General features: G+C 46.3%; 1 protein-coding gene across 7 annotated transcripts in view; it reads left to right on the top strand.

Annotated features, from left to right (window-relative positions):
• The window catches only part of crocc (ciliary rootlet coiled-coil, rootletin), a 33,238-nt gene that overhangs the window by 2,170 nt on the left and 11,213 nt on the right, over positions 1 to 19,855 (top strand). For 3 of the 7 annotated variants that reach the window (XM_077001675.1, XM_077001703.1, XM_077001713.1), the window contains exons 2-27: positions 1,461 to 1,587; positions 2,077 to 2,222; positions 3,730 to 3,921; positions 4,129 to 4,203; positions 4,489 to 4,589; positions 5,396 to 5,561; positions 5,802 to 5,908; positions 6,231 to 6,458; positions 8,051 to 8,141; positions 8,383 to 8,469; positions 8,857 to 9,081; positions 9,687 to 9,886; positions 10,060 to 10,242; positions 10,649 to 10,793; positions 11,038 to 11,184; positions 11,904 to 12,134; positions 12,264 to 12,478; positions 12,767 to 12,894; positions 13,212 to 13,381; positions 13,495 to 13,674; positions 16,025 to 16,159; positions 16,717 to 16,860; positions 17,487 to 17,725; positions 18,533 to 18,692; positions 18,827 to 18,994; positions 19,284 to 19,716. In XM_077001675.1, coding sequence (XP_076857790.1) covers positions 1,461 to 1,587; positions 2,077 to 2,222; positions 3,730 to 3,921; positions 4,129 to 4,203; positions 4,489 to 4,589; positions 5,396 to 5,561; positions 5,802 to 5,908; positions 6,231 to 6,458; positions 8,051 to 8,141; positions 8,383 to 8,469; positions 8,857 to 9,081; positions 9,687 to 9,886; positions 10,060 to 10,242; positions 10,649 to 10,793; positions 11,038 to 11,184; positions 11,904 to 12,134; positions 12,264 to 12,478; positions 12,767 to 12,894; positions 13,212 to 13,381; positions 13,495 to 13,674; positions 16,025 to 16,159; positions 16,717 to 16,860; positions 17,487 to 17,725; positions 18,533 to 18,692; positions 18,827 to 18,994; positions 19,284 to 19,716 — 4,423 coding nt within the window. Of the gene's footprint in view, positions 1 to 447; positions 767 to 1,460; positions 1,588 to 2,076; positions 2,223 to 3,729; positions 3,922 to 4,128; positions 4,204 to 4,488; positions 4,590 to 5,395; positions 5,562 to 5,801; positions 5,909 to 6,230; positions 6,459 to 8,050; positions 8,142 to 8,382; positions 8,470 to 8,856; positions 9,082 to 9,686; positions 9,887 to 10,059; positions 10,243 to 10,648; positions 10,794 to 11,037; positions 11,185 to 11,903; positions 12,135 to 12,263; positions 12,479 to 12,766; positions 12,895 to 13,211; positions 13,382 to 13,494; positions 13,675 to 16,024; positions 16,160 to 16,716; positions 16,861 to 17,486; positions 17,726 to 18,532; positions 18,693 to 18,826; positions 18,995 to 19,283; positions 19,717 to 19,855 lie in introns of those variants that run through there. The other 4 variants (XM_077001694.1, XM_077001720.1, XM_077001684.1 and 1 more) reach the window with 3 other exon arrangements.

The raw sequence follows: 19,855 nt of genomic DNA, 5'->3' as shown, positions 1-19,855 counted from the left end.
GTCGCGCGTGTTGTGTCCGTAAAGGTTGTAACTCGCACATGTGCGAGGAGAGTCCACCAGTCTGCGCGAAAATATGGAAGGATTCGATTGGTGTTTCAATCAACGCACTTTACCATTTACCATTTATAACCATGCGTGATAATCCTGCAAATAGCGCAAGCGAGACAAAAAATCACATCAATCGATGCCATGAATAAACGTGCTATTGATTTCAAGAAAGCGTTAAATCGGGTCTACCTGATTATTATTTATTATTATTATTTAGTTAGTTATTTGGTGGTTGTAGCCATGAGATATTAGTTTTACATATTCTGGACATGGCCCGCACCTGTGCACTGCTCAGGTCGGGGAATCATGGCGTGCTGTAGATTACAGAGGGTGCTCGGGGGTGGGGTGCGTGAGGGGTGGGGTGATAAATCTTCTTAATCACCCTCTCTCCCATGTCCTTCAGTCCGAGTGCGTGGGAGCCAGTGGCCCGAACACCTGTGGGACGGAGAAGCGCCCCAAACGGACTTTCTTTACCCTTAAAAAAATAGACGTAAATTCGTTTAATTTCTTTACTAACGTGTTTCAAATAATCTCGAATTCCTGGCTCTTTGCGAAACTAATAATTTGTGTTTTGCGAATAGCGGTGAGTCGGTAGAACATCATTGATCGATGAAGTACGGGGTTTCGGTTCTCCCTGCCGCTTAAAACCCTGCCGCGTGCTACAATGAGCAGCTCCGATAACCCTCGCGCGGAGTCCAAACTGGAGGCGGTGATCCAGGTGACGCTGATTTATTTTATCATACCGAAGAGGCGCGAGCGGCAGAGAACTCCGTTTAGTTGTGCATTTGGGGGGGGGGGGGGGTGTTTGTAGAAACGTCCTAGTCCCCGTTTCCCAGATTTCTTATTGTTTGCATTTATGTTTTATTTTAGTTGTGATACTGATCATTTATTTGTAATATTCTTCTTGCTGTGAGATGTTGTTTGCTCCAACTCCCCGTGTGCTGTTCTAAATATATAGCTCTGTTAGCCAGCACCGCTCACCGTCGCGCGGCCATCTGTCCCTACCGCTGTGTAATCCAGGACCTGCGGTGTGCAGTGGAATTTGCACTTACAAACCTGATCTAAGAACAGTTTCTTAATTTCTGTTTCACTGATGGGGATTATATTATATTAGGATAGGGCAGTGGGAAGCAGGTTTTAGATCAGCAGAACAGTTGCTTAGATATTTGTTCTGAATTACTGTTCGCCAACTTGCACATAGAGCAGCATAATCGGAAAAGTTCAGACGACTTTATGTTTAGTGCTGTGTGTTCAGTCCACAACTAAGTGCTTGTTCAGACCTTCATGTTCAGAACGAGTTTGAGAATGAGTTGATTGGCTATGGTGACTGGGGTAGCTCTGTCTCCGTACTCTGTGACACATACGATCCACATACAGTCGGAATACAGTTATTTATCTTCTATGACTTGCAGAAGTTGGAGGAGAGTGTGTTGTCTGAAGAGAAGAGGCTGACGGTACGAGGCCCCTCCCCCGACTCACCGCCCAGCTGCATACCTGCGCGTGTCAGGGAGATCGTCACCAAGAACCTGAACGACAACGGTACGCGCTCATCACTTTCCTCTGGGTGCTTGCGATCTTGCCAGCTCCAAATGGACCTTCTGCATGGAAGGATGGAACTGCTGCTGAAGACCTGGTGCTCTACAGAGCAACCTCTACAGAGCAGACAGACCCTGATGAGGTCATCAGTGAGGTCATGTTCTGGACGGGGATTGTTCATTTCAGTGAGGTGCATGATAACGAACTGAAACCTTGAGTCAGTGTGTTGAACAAGCAGCAGTATTATGAACCATTTTAGAGTTTCATGTCCACTGAGGTTGACTGGATGAAGGTAATGATGGAGAAATGGTCATGGTAGCAGTAGTTGCAGAAACATTAGCGGTTTTCCTTTTCAGTATTTATTATAACCCACTACAATACTGGTTACAAAGATTTATTGTAGGAACGAGAGATTACCTTTACTGATCTGCAGGTAATGGTTTTCTTCTCTTCATTCTCTCTCTCTCTCTCTCTCTCTCTCTCTTTCTGCAGCCAGCAACAGTATGTCCTCAGTCCTGTCCCTCCAGGAGGAGAACCGGGTTCTGCAGAGTGAGCTGGGTCGCCTGGAGGACCTGCTGGCCCACAGTCGTGCTGATCGTGACGAGCTGGCTATCAAATACAGCGCCATCAGTGAGAGGGTGAGAGCATACATATGCCCCGCCCCCAGACATGCCCCTGCCACGCCCCCATCCATGGTAATGACCTGCCCACAGCCACACAGGTGGCAGGTCTGAGGTCCCACGCCTGCATCTGTGTCCAAGTCTGCTTTACCAGACATCTTATAACACAGTAGTAATGGTTCAAATGGAAGTCCAAGCCATAAACCTATGGATCTAATCAGATCCAAGAACAAGCACAAAGATCAGACCAGCCCTCAGCATATTGGACTGGTGGTCTGTAAGGCGGTGGGTTCTCGTGCGTGTTCTGAGGGCCTTCTGTAGGGTTCCGTGGCCAGGGCTGGAATTCTGTGACTGATGCACCTGTTTGGCTTGTTTGGTCCTGTGTTACATGCAAGATAAACAACGTTATATGAGCAGCATCAGGAAATGCCACAAACTCTGTCAATGATTGACCGTGTTATTTAACAGGACATATTGGCTGCTTTGACCAGAAGAAGCCCAGAGTTGACCTGTCTCTGCCGTGCAGACGCGCCTTTGCTGTTTTCATTGTTTGTGGAGAATCTCAGATGAATACAAATCATCTCCCCTTCATTTTTCTCTTTCCTGGTTTCCTTTGTGTGTGAGAGGGAGACCAGACCCATCTCCGTAGCAATGAGGAGTGGAATGAAATGGAGTGGCATGTTGCCATGGCATTTGTCACCCATGGAAACTGTAAACAGGGTGGGTTGGGAGAGGGGGGGTGGTTTTGGGAGGTGTTATGGGGGTTGCTGTTTAACATCCTGCCGTGTGCATACAGCCACAGTGTCACAGCTTTGATTTATTGTGATTCTAACTTAAGTGTCACCTGACAGTTCCTGGATCAGTTTGAAACTTCAGATGTGTAATGCTCCATTAGAATAAGCAGCACATTGTCTCACCTATGGCCCAGGAGCAGGAGCAGGATGGATATGGATATGGGAGTAAGGACAATGTGCTTGTCCACATGCTGTGTCGGTTTTAGTTGTAAATCCTCATAGGCTTTTCACTAGGTGCCTCAGTCCTGAGCGTTTCCTATGGCGACGAGGATGCATGTTTCTCATTGGCTAGGGATGTCTCCATGGATATGTGTTTGGTAAACTTTTTGTGTCTTCCTATATCTGCTCTTGAATATCAAGAAATGTGATATCCATTTGATAGCCCAGTAATATCCAAATGAAAAGGATACATTTATTGTTCTTTCCTATGAGGCTTTTAGGGTTAAAATTTATTTGATCTCAGACAATAATATTGGACTACATATACATGTAGGCAGAATATCAATGAAGAGAAATATTTTATGAGTATGAATTAGAAATGTTATTGCAAGACCATATAGTACAATCAGATAACTCGTCCTAAACATGTTTGTGTGTGTGTGTGTGTGTGCGCGCGTGCACACATGTTTTTGTGTGTGTGTATGGGTGCGTGCATGCACATGTATGTTTGTGTGTCTGCGCACACGTATGTTTGTGTGTGTGTGTGTGTGTGTGTGTGTGTGCACCCTCAGCTTGAGCAGACCCTGCGGTTGGAGGCGGGTGGTGCAGGTGGAGACCCGTCAGAGTGTCGCAGTCTGGCCCAGCACAACGTGGAGCTGCGCAGGCGTCTGGAGGAGGAGCAGGCCGCCTACAAGCGCAAACTCAACGCCTACCAGGAGGGGCAGCAGAGGCAGGCTCAGCTGGTCCAGAAACTGCAGGCCAAGGTCAGTAGCCCTGCCCTGCCCAACTTGCCCCGCCCACACTCTTTTATAGTCATCCGTTCATTTATTCATTATCATTCGTGTCATTCTTTTTTAAGTAGTGTCCTGATCACAGTTAGGGTGCTGACATAGTACATCTCTCCCTGACTCTGGTGTGTGTGTGTGTGTGTGTGTGTGTGTGTGTGTGTGTGTGTGTGTGGGTGTGATCAGGTTCTCCAGTATAAGAAGAAATGCAGTGATTTGGAGCAGTCTCTGCTGGAGAAATCATCTGAGCTGGAGCAGTGTGTGAGTGCTGCTGTTGGCTTTCAACCAAGAACAATCTCAACCTACACACACACACACCTAACCTACATACACACACACAACCTACACACACACAGTCTACACACACACAATCTACACACACACACACACACAATCTACACACACACACACACACACACACACACACACACACACACACACACACACACACACACACACACACACACACACACACACACACACACACCCTACACCTGTCTTATCTGTGCCTGCGTGAGTCCCAATAATCGTAGGGTACCTCTCCAGGGCCGGGCTGACCTGTCCAACAGACACTCCCAGAGGGAGGAGGATGAACCCAGTGGAGAACTGGAGGCAGCTCTCATACGTCTGGAGGAGGAGCAGCAGAGGTCAGAAACACCTCTGATATCCCAGAGTCATCCTGCTTGTTCAACGGAAGTCAATCAGTAACCTTTCAGTCAGTGGAGATCAGCGAGTGTCCTTACACACTTAACTGAGGTCACTCTCTAATCTCACGGTGTGTCTTGAGGTCAGGTGGAGACTCACTTGAGATTAATCATTGTGGAGTCAGTAAAATTGGGTTGGACTGAGATAATGACCCTCAGCCTACAGCATACTTCACTACAACCCCCAGTGTACTTCACTAAAACTCCCAGCGTACTTCACTACACTTCCAGCATAGTTCACTACGGCTCAATCTGAAATAGGGTACTTCAGCAGTAGGCACTAGATTTCAATGCAGTACGTTTTGCTCAACCATTAAAGCAGTATGTTCTTTCAGTAGGTGACTGGGTAGTATGCATACAATCTCGGACTACGTCCGCCATTTTACCTGCATCGTATGACGTCAAATGCTCCAGTTGAATCATGGGATAGGACAGTGTGCTGGAATCACATACTTCAAAATGGCTGCTGATTCAATAAGCCATCTGGATTGCTTACTGCTTAATGCATGCTATGTATTCGGATATACGACCATTTATCGCATACTGCTTTGGTGTACTGTATAGGAGGGAAGTACGGCATTTTGGACAGAGCCTACAACTCCCATCATACTTCACTACAACTCCCAGTTTCCCAAGCACAACCTCACTCAACCCTCAGCACATGACTATAAAATCCACCTGTTGCTATGTAAGAGATGTTATGTTGTAGACGGTAAATTGTTTAAAGGGGATGTGTTGTTTGTGAACAGAAGCAGCAGTCTGTCTGCTGTAAACGCCATGCTACGGGAGCAGCTGGAGCAGGCTGGTCTAGCCAATGAGGCACTGAGCCAGGACATACGCAGGCTCACAGCTGATTGGACGAAAGCAAGGGAGGAGCTTGAGCAAAGGGAGTCTGATTGGAGGAGAGAGGAAGAGGTGGGTTACGGCAGCTATTAGTTGCATTCACCACGTAGGCTTAAGACGGAATGTTTCTGAGTTGCACATTTGCATAATCATAATCAGCACTACTTCACATATGATATTTAAATTGCTTCGTAAACATGCAAAAGTGTCTTGACTTTATGGTGTTCTTTGCAAGGGGAGCTTTACACTTCCTGTGTTCTGTGTCACATCTCTGAGGTTAACACAATTCTCCATCTTGTCTTGACTCTTCAGTCATTCCATCAGTACTTCAGCAGTGAACACAGCCGTCTGCTCACTCTGTGGAGGCAGGTGGTTGGCTTCCGCAGGAACGTCTTTGAACTCAAGAGCGCCACCGAGAGGTTGGAGAAACCCACTGCATGCATACCATGCCATTTCACAGTCTTTTGCCTGAAATGTCACTGCCAATACAGTCACTGCCAATAGATCTGAAATAAACGCTGAGATACTCAAAGTAGGACTTTGCATTGAAATCTCTGGAAATATTGTGAAAAATGACTGGGACTCAGAAAAGAGGAAATAAATAATAGTAGTGACACTGAGGTCATATTGCATATTTGTTTATTTTGTTAGAGATGATCAACAAGTATCTTTCCTTGGTTTATCTGTCTCTCTGTTTCAGTCTCAGGGACCTGTTTGTCTGTGTCTCTGTCTCACTCTCAGGGACCTGTCGCACATGCGTAATGACCTCGCGCAGGCGGCCCAGGGTGTGCAGCTGCAGTGTGTTGGCGTGTGTGCGGCGCTTCGGGGTCATGAGGACGGCTCGGCGTTGGTTCTGGAGCGCGAGGCGACCCGGCGGGCCGTGCTGGAGCAGCAGCTGAGAGCGCGAGTGACGGAGATGACGACCCTGCGGGACAAGAGTGACTCAGAGAGAGCAGAGCTCAACAGCAGGTCCTTCCATCCTTAGCATGGACATCAGGCATCCTCTCAAAACCCAGCATGATCAAAACAGGCCAGACTTCTCTGGCCCATAGAGTTTAGATCAGGGATGGGCAACTGGCGGCCCGTGGGCCGTGTGCGGCCCTCAGTGCGGCCCGCAAATAGATCAATAATAATTTAATAATTAAAAGAAAAAAAACCGATAGAGCAGGACTTTTTTGTTCTTGTCACGTAGGGCTACGCCCCCCTCTCCCGTGTCGGTGTTGTTCCTTGCCTGGTTATCCCGCCCTGCGTGTCTGTTGTCCTGGTTTCCCTCTGTCTGCCACGCCCGTGTTGTCATTGTGTTCAGCTGTGTCTAGTTTAGTCCTGTGTACTTGTATCTCTGTGTTTCGCCCGTTGTCGGTTATTTGTGGTTTGTTCGGTTTTGTGGATTATCTGTCATCGCTGTTCTGGTATTTTCTGTCTCCGTTGTGTATGGCTCTCCTGTTACGACTCCTACCTGTCCTGTTGACCACTTGGACGGCTCTCCCGTTTTGACCCGTGCCTGTACAAATGACTTCGCCTATGGAATTGCCCTTATTAAATCTCGCTCTTCTCAGCGTTTGTGTCCGCCTCCTCGCTCCGCAGCGCGCTACGGGTTACAGTTCTTTGATATTAAGGAGTTCAAATTCCTTTTTGCACTTTTTTATTAAGCAAATGTTTTGTCTTTGTTGCTTATTAAGGACATGTTAATGCATTTATATGCAGAAAATAGATGTTGGTGCAATAAACATGCAGATCTGAATTCATTTAAAATGTGTTCTTATTGAGAATAATTTGTAGTGTCTTTCAGATCCAATTATTTGAAGTGTGTGGTCATGTGGCCCTCCAATAATAGTGCTGAAAAAATTTTGGCCCTCTTTATCATAGAAGTTGCCCATCCCTGGTTTAGATACAACACACCTGGGTGATATTCGTATGCTGGTGAAGCATTCATGGTGGTGATGGTATAATTCTGGGGTAGTGCGTGATGGTATGATTCTCGGGTAGTGCGTGATGGTATGATTCTCGGGTAGTGCGTGATGGTATGATTCTCGGGTAGTGCGTGATGGTATGATTCTCGGGTAGTGCGTGATGGTATGATTCTGGGGTTGTGTGTGTGATGGTATGATTCTGGGGTTGTGTGTGTGATGGTATGATTCTGGGGTTGTGTGTGATGGTATGATTCTGTGGTAGTGCGTGATGGTATGATTCTGTGGTAGTGCGTGATGGTATGATTCTCGGGTAGTGCGTGATGGTATGATTCTGGGGTAGTGCGTGATGGTATGATTCTGGGGTAGTGCGTGATGGTATGATTCTGGGGTAGTGCGTGATGGTATGATTCTGGGGTAGTGCGTGATGGTATGATTCTGTGATTGTGCGTGATGGTATGATTCTCGGGTAGTGTGTGATAGTATGATTCTCGGGTAGTGTGTGATGGTATGATTCTGGGGTAATGCGTGATGGTATGATTCTGGGGTAGTGCGTGATGGTATGATTATGGGGTAGTAGTTTGGCTGGAACTGTCTGATCCTGAGGGTGCTGCTTTAGTGTATTCTGAACTCGATCTTATATTTGTGGTGCAGGCTAACAGAAGCCGTGCGAGAGGTGGAGAGACTGAAGGCTCGAGTAGAAGAGAGAGACCAGGAGGTGGTATCTCTCACCCGGAGACTGGAGGTATACAGAATTCAGTTCAGTTATATAATTCAGTTCAGCTCAATTCACTTACATTTTTGTTTAGTTATGTTGCGTTCAGTTCAGTTTGATGTAATTGTATTTATTGTGGCTATTTAAAATACATTCACATGCAAGGCTTAAGAATGTAATTATTACCTGTATCATAATCTTTGGCATGTGTGCGTGTATATGTGTCCGTGTGTCTGTGTGTGTGTGTGTGTGTGTGTGTGTGTGTGTGTAGGAGCAGAGTGGGGATGAAGACTCAGGGTTTCACACACTCAGAGCTCACACTGAGATTCTTCTGGACACACTGAGGGACATTGCCCAGGTGACATGCAAACTGACACACACACACACACACACATATGAGTCTCTCTCTCTCTCTCTCTCTCTCTCTCTCTCTCTCTCTCTCTCTCTCTCTCTCTCTCTCACATACAAACACATGCAATGCCATAATCTTACCATGTACAACACACCATTTAAATTCACATCTTTCAATTCAGCTCAACGTTGCTGATCAGTTATTTTTCTTTCTTAATCTTTCTTCCATTCATTTGTCCATCCTTCTTTTTCATTCTTTCCAATTCTCTACCTCTCTCTCCCCCTTTTATTTTACTTCTATCCTCTGTTTCCATCTCTCCCTTTTAATCCTCTTTTCTCTCTCTCTCTCCCTCCCACTTTCTTTCTCTGTCTGTCTGTTTCATGCTCTTTCCAGGTGATGCTGTCAGACTCTGACTGTGCGGTTTTGACATCTTCGTCGGAGGCCGACTCAGAGAGCATCTCCTCGTCTCTGCTGCCTTTGCTTCGGTCCTCCTCTCCCCAGCGACAGACATCGCCACAGCGACCCACATCGCCACGAAAACCCTACACAACACCAATCCCAGAGTCCAGTCTCTCTGTCTTGCGCTCCATGGTGACCAGCAGACAACTGCAGTTACAGGTGAGGCTCACTTGTGTGTGTGATATCACACACTCGTCACACACTTTCCCAGTGTGCTGATACCCGTCTGAAAGCCTGCTTGATTTCCCTGATCACAGCCAGCTGTGACTGTATCGATGAATGTTGTCGATGGACACCCAGCAGAGTTATAGAAGTTATAGAATTTATAGAAGTTATATAAGTCCTCTCAGCTGCTGTAATGAATCATCCTTATTGGGTTATACACTATGTGTGTAATAGTTAACTGTGTACATGGTTTTCCTGCTGTAGACTGTATTTAACCCTATTAGAATTATCTGGATTACAAATGAGATGTTGATATATTATGCTGCCTAAAACATTTAAATTCAAAGTGATATTCGATTTCTATAAGAAAATATTCTGTTACAAAAATGACTAACTGAAAAAGCATAATGGATTGCAATAAAATTACATCTTGCAACAATTGCGTTTAAAGGACTTTAAAGGGGAGTGAATACTTCGTTGTGTATTTGAGGTATTGCTGAACAGTACTGTAAATACTATGTTCTTCCTGAATCTTCTAAATCAAAATTCTGAATAGAATGTTTTCTGAACACATAGTCCATGTGTCTGCCTGTGTGCAGGAGGTCAGAGGTCGCCTCCAGTCAACGCAGTCATCTGTGCAACAGCTGCGCAGGCAGCTTGCAGAGGCGGAGTCAGGCAAGAGGGAGGCAGAGTTACGTGTGCAGGCAATGCACGGGGAGAGGGGTGAGGCTCAGAGAGAGAGAGAGACAGCTTTGAGAGAGAGAGACCGGTTCCGGCAGGAGAGAGACAAGCTCACAAGGTAAGAACCATGTTGTTGTTGTGTTTGCTCTTTAGTGGAGAAGGAGAAACAGAAGAAATGATGAAAACTTGTAAATGAAAATGTATTAATTCCCTCTCTATCTCCCTCCCTCTCTCTTTCTCTTTCTCTCCTAACTCTCCCTCTTTCTCTCCTAACTCGCCCTCCGCCCACAGTGAGAAGGAGGAGGTGGAGAAGACGGTCCAAGCAGCTCAGATGAAGGTTCAGCTCCTGCAGTTGGACTGTGAGAGGCTCCAGCAGGCTGTGACATCAACACAGAGGGAGCGTGAGCACGAGAGGGAGGAGCGGGAGGCGGCCGCACAGGAGCGAGACCGCGCCAAAGCAGAGAGCCAGAGAGTGTGAGGGAGATGTACACACACACACACACACATATATATATATATATAAACACACACACACACACACACACACACACACATATATATATATATATATATATATATATATATATATATATATATATATATATATATATATATATATAAACACACACACAGAAGACACACAGGGCCCCAAATTACCCTAATAGGGTTTAAAAAAAGCACACATTCTCTCCCTCCCCTGACTCCTTTATACCACCTTCATCCCTCCATCCCTGTCCCTCTAAGCATGGATAAGCGTAAAGAATGTGTAATAAATAAATTCCTCTATAAATATATTGCTATATTAATATATTCTTCTATAAATATTTATTGCTCTTTTCATTCTCTTTGACCTTGTTGACCCCTGTACTTGTCTATGCAGTCAGAACCAGTTGGAGCAGAGTGATATTCGTGTTAGCACTCTGCGTGCTGAACTGGCTGCAGTGAAGGAGGCATTCCAGCAGGGGGAAACAGAGAGGCATCTGCTGGAGACAGAGAAGAGCCAGCTCACTGATGCTCTCACCAGGGTGTGATATTACACACACGCACTCCCACATATACACACACACCTACACACATACACACACACACTCCTCAAACAGTCCACACATAGACAATACAAGGTAAAAAACAACTAATATATATATATATATATGTATATATATATATATATATATATATATATATATATATATATGTATGTGTGTGTGTGTGTGTGTGTGTGTGTGTGTGTGTGTGTGTGTGTGTGTGTGTGTGTGTGTTTCTGTCTAGGCTGAGTCAAGAAATGCTGAGTTGTCAGTGATGGTAGCGAAGCTGCACTCTGAGGAGGCGACGCTTAGAGACTCTCTGGCTAAACTGGGTGGGCTGAATGAAGGCCTAGCCCAAGACAAATCTGACCTGAACACCATCATCATTCAGGTACAACAAACACCTCAACACCATCTTCATATAGGGAATACTCGCACAACAACATCATCATCACAGCCATACCATACACACCTCAACACCATCATCATACAGGTAGAACACTCCTCAACACCATCATATAGGGAATACTCGCACAACAATATCATCGTCATAGCAGTACCATACACACCTCAACACCATCATCATACAGGTAGAACACTCCTCAACACCATCATATAGGGAATACTCGCACAACAATATCATCATCATAGCAGTACCATACACACCTCAACACCATCATCATACAGGTAGAACACTCCTCAACACCATCATATAGGGAATACTCGCACAACAATATCATCGTCATAGCAGTACCATACACACCTCAACACCACCATCATACAGGTAGAACACTCCTCAACACCATCATATAGGGAATACTCGCACAACAATATCATCGTCATAGCAGTACCATACACACCTCAACACCACCATCATACAGGTAGAACACTCCTCAACACCATCATCACTCAAGTACACTACACACAACCCAACATAATCATCATACAGACTCACACATCTCACACATCTACCATACACACCTAAACATCACCATAGTGCCATTAAACGCATATTGAAGCTGTAGTGAGTGTGTGTGCGTGTGCGTGTGTGTGAACGTGTGTGAATGTGGATGTGTGTGTGCGTATATGTGTGTGTGTGTGTTTCTCCAGCTGGAGGAGGAGAAGAGTCTCCTGTTCTCTCAGAGGAGAGAGGCTGAGCAGGAGAAGCTGACCATCAGGGATGAGCTAGTCCGTTTGGAGCAAGACAGGTTGGAGCTGGATGCTGCCCGTCTTGCACTGCACCAATCCCTGCAAGAGTCTGAGCTGGCGAGGGTGGGGATGGAGGCGGAGCTACAGATGCTCAGGGCTGACAGGTTGAAACTGCAAGATAAAGTTACACAAGTGAGTACAGTGAAGTTCTCTGTGTATATATATCACTCTTTCCTCCTCAGTCCTTTAAACTTCTCTCTCTCTCTGTCTATCTGTCTCTCTTCTTCAGTACATAATTCAGTGTACATAATAGCAGTTTAGATGTCTGCTCATCCATTGCAGCTTTGTGGCGAGATGAGTTCACTGGGGGCAGAGCTTGGCATTGCCCGTGGTGAAGGGGAGCGACAGGGCGTGGCCCTAGAGGAGGCAGGGCGGAGCCGGGCGGAGCTTGCTCGTGAGCGGGCGGGGCTAGTGGTTCAACTAGCAGCATCTGAGAAAGAGAATGCTGCGTTGACGGAGGAGCTGGCTGCATTTAGGTAATGAGAGAGTGATGGAGAAAGAGACACAGAGGAGAGAGACTTATCTCTGATAAGGCTTGTGTGCCTTATAAGAGTTTTAGTGAGCATGCCAGTTTGAAATATGTGTGTATGTTTGTGCAGTTATGTGTAGGCTTATGTTGTTTTTGTGTAAGTGTGTGTTATGCATATTTGTATAATAAGGTGTGACTTTGTGTGTGCGTGTGCATGCGTGTGTGTTCCTGTGCGCATGTGTGCTCACGTGTGTGTGTGTTTGGGTGTGTGTGTGTGTGTGTGTGTGTGTGTTAGGTCGGAGCGGGAGGCATTAGAGACAAGCCTGTTTGAGCTACAGCAGCAGCTGATGCAGCTGGAGACTCGCAGGGAGCAGGTGGAGGCGGAGAACCACACCCTGAAACTGCGCAGTGAAAACATCACAGGTACCCATATCAGGAGTGAGGGTTACGGTAACACAGGAGGGAGGGTTACAGTAACACAGGAGGGAGGGTTACGGTAACACAGGGTCCTTCAAACAACAGTAGAGTCAGTGTCAGTAGTGTTTATGAGACATGACCAGTCTTTATGTCGTTACTGGTGTTACTGCATCAGAAAATAATGTGGAAAAACAGAAGAAATCCCTCTGTGTCTGTCAGTGCTCCCTCACCTCTCGGTATTGCTTCTTTTCTCCACATCCATCCATCCTTCCCCTCTTCCCTCCATCCTTGCCCTGCCTGTCTCATTCTGTCCATTCGTCCAGCGGAGCTGAAGCGTCTGCGTGCGGATCGAGAGAGCTCTGTGGCTCAGACTGAGAAAGAGCGGCAGGCCCTTAAACGGGCGCTGGCCGACGCCCAGCAGGAATCGCAGATCTCTCTCCGCAACACCCTCTCCGAACACCAGGAGGAGCTAGAGAGGCTCACCAGCGAGAAGGTAAAAGCTGTTTAAAGATTTGGAACAATCAACAGTAATTGTAAATTGAGGAGCAGTGAGGAGGCAGGGTTCCCTCCTCATCCTGTGGTGTAATGGGTCTTTGTGCCCTGTAGGAGGCGCTGCGTCGCAGTTTGGAAGCTGAGCAGGAGGGGGCGCTGCGTCGGTTGCGGGAGGAACTGGAAGAGCAGCTGCGTAGGGTGGAGAGAGAGCAGGAGGAGCTCCAGGAGGAAATACGCACGTTACAGCATGACCGGGACCAGCGCCTCCTACAGGCCGAGACAGAGAAACAGCAGGTGGGGGGGTGGGGGTGGGGGGGGGGGGTGTCCACCTCTAAATGAGTCCTCCTCTCATTTATAGGGTTCGGGTTTCTCTTTTATATCCAGCTCCGCACCCACAGTGGAGATCCACTGCAGAATTCATTCTTCCCCCTTTTGCTTGTTTTCTTTAATTACTTTCATAGTTGATTTTAGAAGCTAGTAGCTATTGGTTTATGTTGGTCTCATCTAAAGGGTTATATGACAATATACAGGACACCCACATCACCTGCAGGGGGTGATATCCACTATCAGAGATGTTAAAAAGTTGCAAAATACAAGTCCAAGTCTCAAGTCAATACCAGGATATGCCTAGGGCACATATGTCAAAGTCAAGGCCCGCGGGCCAGATCCGGCCCGTGAATTGATTATCTATGGCCCCCTGGATGATATTTAATTACTATTAGAACCGGCCCGCAGGCCACAGCTGCCCGCTGGTGTTTTGCACGCACAAGCACTACATTCCCCACAATGCAACGGTAGCCCGCGAAGTCACTGCAGCGCGCACAAGCGGCGAGGGTCAGCGCGGCGAAAATAACGTAATCGCAGTGGTTTAGCTCGTGCGAGACCGTCTCGCGCGCTGTCGATTCACGAGGTTGTGCATCTCTCGAATTTTGTACTTTGCGCGCGCCGCGCCTCAGCGCAATGAACAAAGTCATGTTTGCAGGGTTCATGCACCTTTACAAGGTGGAATTCGAGCACTTGTACGTCACCTTCAAGGTCCATTTCAATATTTCCCAGCACGTTAAATTTAATTAAGTTAAATATTTATACATATACTCGAAATGATTCGAAATAATTAGCTTTTTATTCACATTATTTAATGGTGGTTTATTTTCAAAACGCCCAATCTTAACGTCTTCACGTTCTCTCATGTTTCGTCCTGGAATTACAAGAGGCTCGTATTTGTTAACGTAATAAAAGAGAACTGTTCAGTCAGATAGCTATTTGTTGTGAAATTAAGTAGTTACAATTTCAAGCATTTTCAAGTACTTTAGCTTAAATTCCAGCACTTTTCAAACCTTTATTACTTTATTCATGTTTGCTTGTTGAAAAATATTTTCACTTGAAATTACTGACAGATGCATAAGAAAATATTGCTTTATTCATTTAAGCATTAAATAATATACACTGTGTTAGGTCTTGATTCAGTAGGCTATGTGCAATCATTTTAATATGTTTTAATAAACATTGAACCAGTCCGGCCCTCGGCTTGTAACAAATTAGTTTTTTTGGCCCTCGGTGTATTTGACTTTGACATCCCTGGCCTAGGGGCAGGAGATGGAAAATAACCATTTTATATACAGTATTACCTCGGTAACTCCTATTGTCGGCCATCCCCCATTATCGGCCACGTCCACGTCCACGTATTGCGTATTTTCTGTGTATCTTATCATCAATACCATCATAAAGTGTAAGCTACCTTAAATTATCTTAATATTACATTTAAGCTTTATTTTTGGAAAAAAAATCAAATCTGAAAACTTTAAATATTACTAATTTCAAACTGTATAGAATGTATCACTTATTTACATTCCGTGACGGTTACACCTAATTATACTCAATACTCAATGTTTGTTTACACTACACTGGCCACTACGCTAATTGAGGTTACTAAGCTATCGGTTAAGTGTCTAGTGTAAACTAAACAAAACTATCTGGGTGTGTTTTCAGGTACCTTATGAAGTTTGATGTGGTGGAACAGCGTCTTTAATTTCTTACTGTGGTGGAACAGTGATTAGTTTCCTACATTCTTTACACGTTGCGACCTTCGGATTTGTCCAAGGATTTTAACTCCCTGTAGCCAAAGGCTCCACGTGCGGTACTCCAGCCGTAGCCATGGCAACCTCGTTTGTTTTCATTTAACACTTCTCTCCGATTTCACGTTTGCGATAAACGATGAACAATGTTGTGATACGTCATGAGAATATGGGCTGCGTCCCAAATCGCCTAAACAAAATGAAGGAATAATGGCAAAATAAACACACAAAGAAAGTATTTTTCTATAACTCGCACACAGTACCTGTATAACTAATTATTTTGGACGAGTGGAGTCGAGAGTCATTAGGGATGAGTTTCAAGTCAAGTCTGAAGTCTTTTTCTAGGCAACTTAAGTGCGACTTCGACTCGAGTCGCTCACTCAAGGGCCCATCTCTGTCCGATATTTACCCACATCCCCTGCAAGGGTAATAACCACTATTCACCCACATCCCCTACAGGGGGCAAAAACCACTTTTCACCCATATCCCCTGCAGGAGGTAATAACCACTATCTTCCCACATCCCCTGCAGGGGTAATAAGCACTGTTCACCCACTTCTCCTTCTCCAGGCGTTGTCCTTGAAGGAGACAGAGAGGGCAATGATGTCAGAGAGAGTTGCCACCCTGCAGGCAGAGTTGAGTACTGCAACGCTGGAGCTGGAAAGACTCACCAGAGAAGCCCAGCACTTGAAGGACCACGAGAGGGTGGGGCTCCATCTAATCTAACACCCACCAATCACAGGAGAGAGTGGGGCTCCATCTAATCAAATACAACACCCACCACTAATACAATCGAATACAACACTCACCACTCAACGGATGCCACTTTGATTTCAATGACTACAAACTAAAGTAATATCTAGAAGCCACAATGTGCTGTTCTAAGGGAACTCTAGATGTTTATTAAAGGTCAAGTTAGGCAGGAATGAAAGTTTCTCTTCTCTTCTTTTACAGTAGTAAGAAGCACCAAAGTTTTGACATTTTGTTAGCCATTGAGAAAACATTTTGTTTGTTTATTTGCACACACGGACAAATACAGCTTACAAAAAACGTACCAAAAAAAACAATGAACACCAACTTTTGTTAAGTCCATTTTTTTTGTTAAGCAAGTCAGTACAGGAACATACTATTTCAAACAATATTATTTCAGACAATACTATTTCAGGGAGATGGTATGGAAGAATGTGACGAAGCAATTGTTTGTATAAAATTCCTAATTTTGTATAAAATTCCTAATTCCCGTCCGTGTCCTGTGCATCCAGACGGTGGTGGGGGCGTTGAATGGGGAGCTGCAGGACCTGCGTGTTCAGATGAACGAGACACTGGCTTCCCAAGGACGGGAACTACGCAGACTCCAGGAGAGCTGCATGGAGCAGCAGATGTGTGCAGACACCACCCTCCGGGAGGTGAGACTGCATGGCAGACACAATATGTATAATGTTTGGGTGTGTGTGTGTGTGTGTGTGTGTGTGTGTGTGTGTGTGTAAAGCAGTAAGTGATTTATTAGGATTTATTAAGTTGCAAGTGATCGTTTCTTCTTGATGTCGGTCTGCATTTGAAACCCACAAGGGACTACTGTAAAGTCGGTAGTGGGGTTTGTGCCATTGTCTGGGTGCTAGTACAGAACTGAGTTTTGAGGTGTGGATTCTCTCATGTGACGGATGGTGGTTCAAGATGAACTGATTTAGAACAGTAACATGCAGTATGCTTCAAGACATCAACTTTCTAGAACTCCATACAGTGTGTTTTCAGACCTTCCATCTTTTGTTCAAAATGGAGTCTTTTTCACACAGTGAGGATTTTGGAAGGTTTTATAAATGTATTAAAAAGCAAAATATATAACTATTTCATTTACATAAGGTTTCATGTCGTATTTGGCAAAATAATTTTTAAGATGGATATGAAACAAACCAAAATGTGGAAAACTTTGGTAAACTCCATATGCACTGTAGGTATGGATGTACCACTAATTCTAATCTCACTCCTAATCACTCTCCTAATCTTAGTCCTAATCTCTCACTTTTGTTTACAGCTAGAGGAATGTCGAGCTCTTCTTGCAGCCAGTGAGGAGAGCCGAGACAGCTCGAGACGGGACCTTCTAGAGATGGACAAGCGACTGTGCCAAGCACGGGACAAAGGGGAGGGGCATCGGCGAGAGGCGGTGGAACTTCAACGCTCCCTCAGTGATGTCACGAAAGAGAAGGATGCTCTCAGCCAATCAAACATCCAGCTGAGGGAGGCCCTGCGGGCTGCAGAGAGTGAACGGATCAGGTCACTATTCTCACGCCCCTCAGGCATTCTGTTACACCTGCACTACTCACTAACATTCTGTTACACCTGCACTACTCACTAACATTCTGTTACACCTGCACTACTCTCTAACATTCTGTTACACCTGCACTACTCACTAACATTCTGTTACACCTGCACTACTCACTAACATTCTGTTACACCTGCACTACTCACTAACATTCTGTTACACCTGCACTACTCACTAACATTCTGTTACACCTGCACTACTCACTAACATTCTGTTACACCTGCACTACTCACTAACATTCTGTTACACCTGCACTACTCACTAACATTCTGTTACACCTGCACTACTCACTAACATTCTGTTACACCTGCACTACTCACTAACATTCTGTTACACCTGCACTACTCACTAACATTCTGTTACACCTGCACTACTCACTAACATTCTGTTACACCTGCACTACTGATCAGACTCACTCACTAGCTCAGTTTGACAGGTAGTACTGATAAGACTTACTTTTATTCATCAAACCTGCTGTTCTGATTAGAATGGTCATTGATTAGAGTTGATGTATTGATTACATTGACTAATCAATACAGCACACCTAAATAAATACCAATTCATCTTTATAGAGTGGTTATTGATTAGGTATTTACTAGAGTGTATATATTGATGAATAACTGGGTATTGAGGAGGCGTGCTGTATTGATTAGAGTAGGTATTGAGGAGGCGTGCTGTATTGATTAGAGTAGGTATTGAGGAGGCGTGCTGTATTGATTAGAGTAGGTATTGAGGAGGCGTGCTGTGTTGGGTCCCAGTGTGAAGCGTCAGTGTGAGGAGAAGGAGCAGAGGCTGTCCGTGCTGGAGGAGACGCTGGCGTCTGCGCAGAAGGAGGCGGGAGAACTGCGCAGCTGTCTGAGGGAGGTGGAGCGATCCCGTCTGGAGGCCAGGAGAGAGCTGCAGGAACTGCGACGCCAGGTCTCTCTCTCTCACTCACACACACACACACACACACACACACACACACACACACACACACACACACACACACACACACACACACACACACACCGTGGCTGCTCTGACTGCTCGACCCATAATGCTGTGTGCAGGTGAAGGTGGTAGATGGGTTGAGGGATCAGAAGGCGATGGAGTTGGCAGAGATCCAGGCCCGTCTCTCTCTGGAGGAGCAGAGGGAGGAGGAGAGGGGGAAGGAGCTCTTCTCCCTCAAACAAAGACTCGCTGAGGCTGAGGCAGCCAGAACCTCCCTGAAGAAGGAGGTGGGGAGAGAGAAGGCTGGCATGGTTGACCGTGTGTTCGGCCGCGTGCTGACCCCGTGTGTTCGGCCGCGTGCTGACCCCGTGTGTTCGGCCGCGTGCTGACCCCGTGTGTTCGGCCGCGTGCTGACCTCCATGCCTGCAGTGACCTCACACTCTCGTCATTGTTCTTTCTCTTCTCCTCTATATGTCCTTGTCTTTTCTCTTCCACTCTTTCTTTCTCTCACTCCCCCTCTTTCCCTTCTCCTCTTCATCACATCCTTTCCCTCCCTCTCTTTTCTCCCTCCGTCAGCTCTCCTCCCTCCAGCGGCGTCTGAGCGATGGCGAGTGTGCGTGGAGGAGTTCGGAGCGTGAACTGGCCGCCCAGCTGCAGGAGGCGCGGGGCTCCGAGCGGAAGCTCCAGGACGAGGCGCGTAACCTGAGTCTGCGTGTGCAGTCCGCAACCGATGGCTCCGCCCACACACAGCTGCAGCTGAGCGAGGCCCAGGGCCGGCTGGCCGCCACAGAGGCAGAGCTAGCCCGCTCAGAGGCGGGACGGCGGGACCTGGAGTTCCGTCTGAGTAGCCTGCAGTCTGCCCTCTCACGCACTCTCGGCATCTGCGCCGGGGGGCGGGCCAGCCGTGGACGCAGCCCGGCAGGCTCCTCCCCCTCATCCCTTGTTTCTGGGATGGTCAGTCGGCGCAGGAGTGTGTCACCGCTGCACTGCTCACTGTCGCCCTCTAAAGGTGAGGAGTTCTGTGTCGAGGAGCCTGATGTTCAGAGAGCTCCCCTCTGGGAGTTCAGATCTGGTTACTGTTCAGCTCAGACAGGCTGAAACTAGAAACTGCTAGATTTAACGTGTCTCATTTAACATCTTTCTTTTCT

This window comes from Brachyhypopomus gauderio, chromosome 1 (genome assembly GCF_052324685.1).
Source record: "Brachyhypopomus gauderio isolate BG-103 chromosome 1, BGAUD_0.2, whole genome shotgun sequence".
NCBI classification, from domain to species: Eukaryota; Metazoa; Chordata; class Actinopteri; order Gymnotiformes; family Hypopomidae; genus Brachyhypopomus; species Brachyhypopomus gauderio.
The sequence above is the reverse complement of the archived record's forward strand: the minus strand, read 5'-3'. Positions and strand labels throughout refer to the sequence as shown.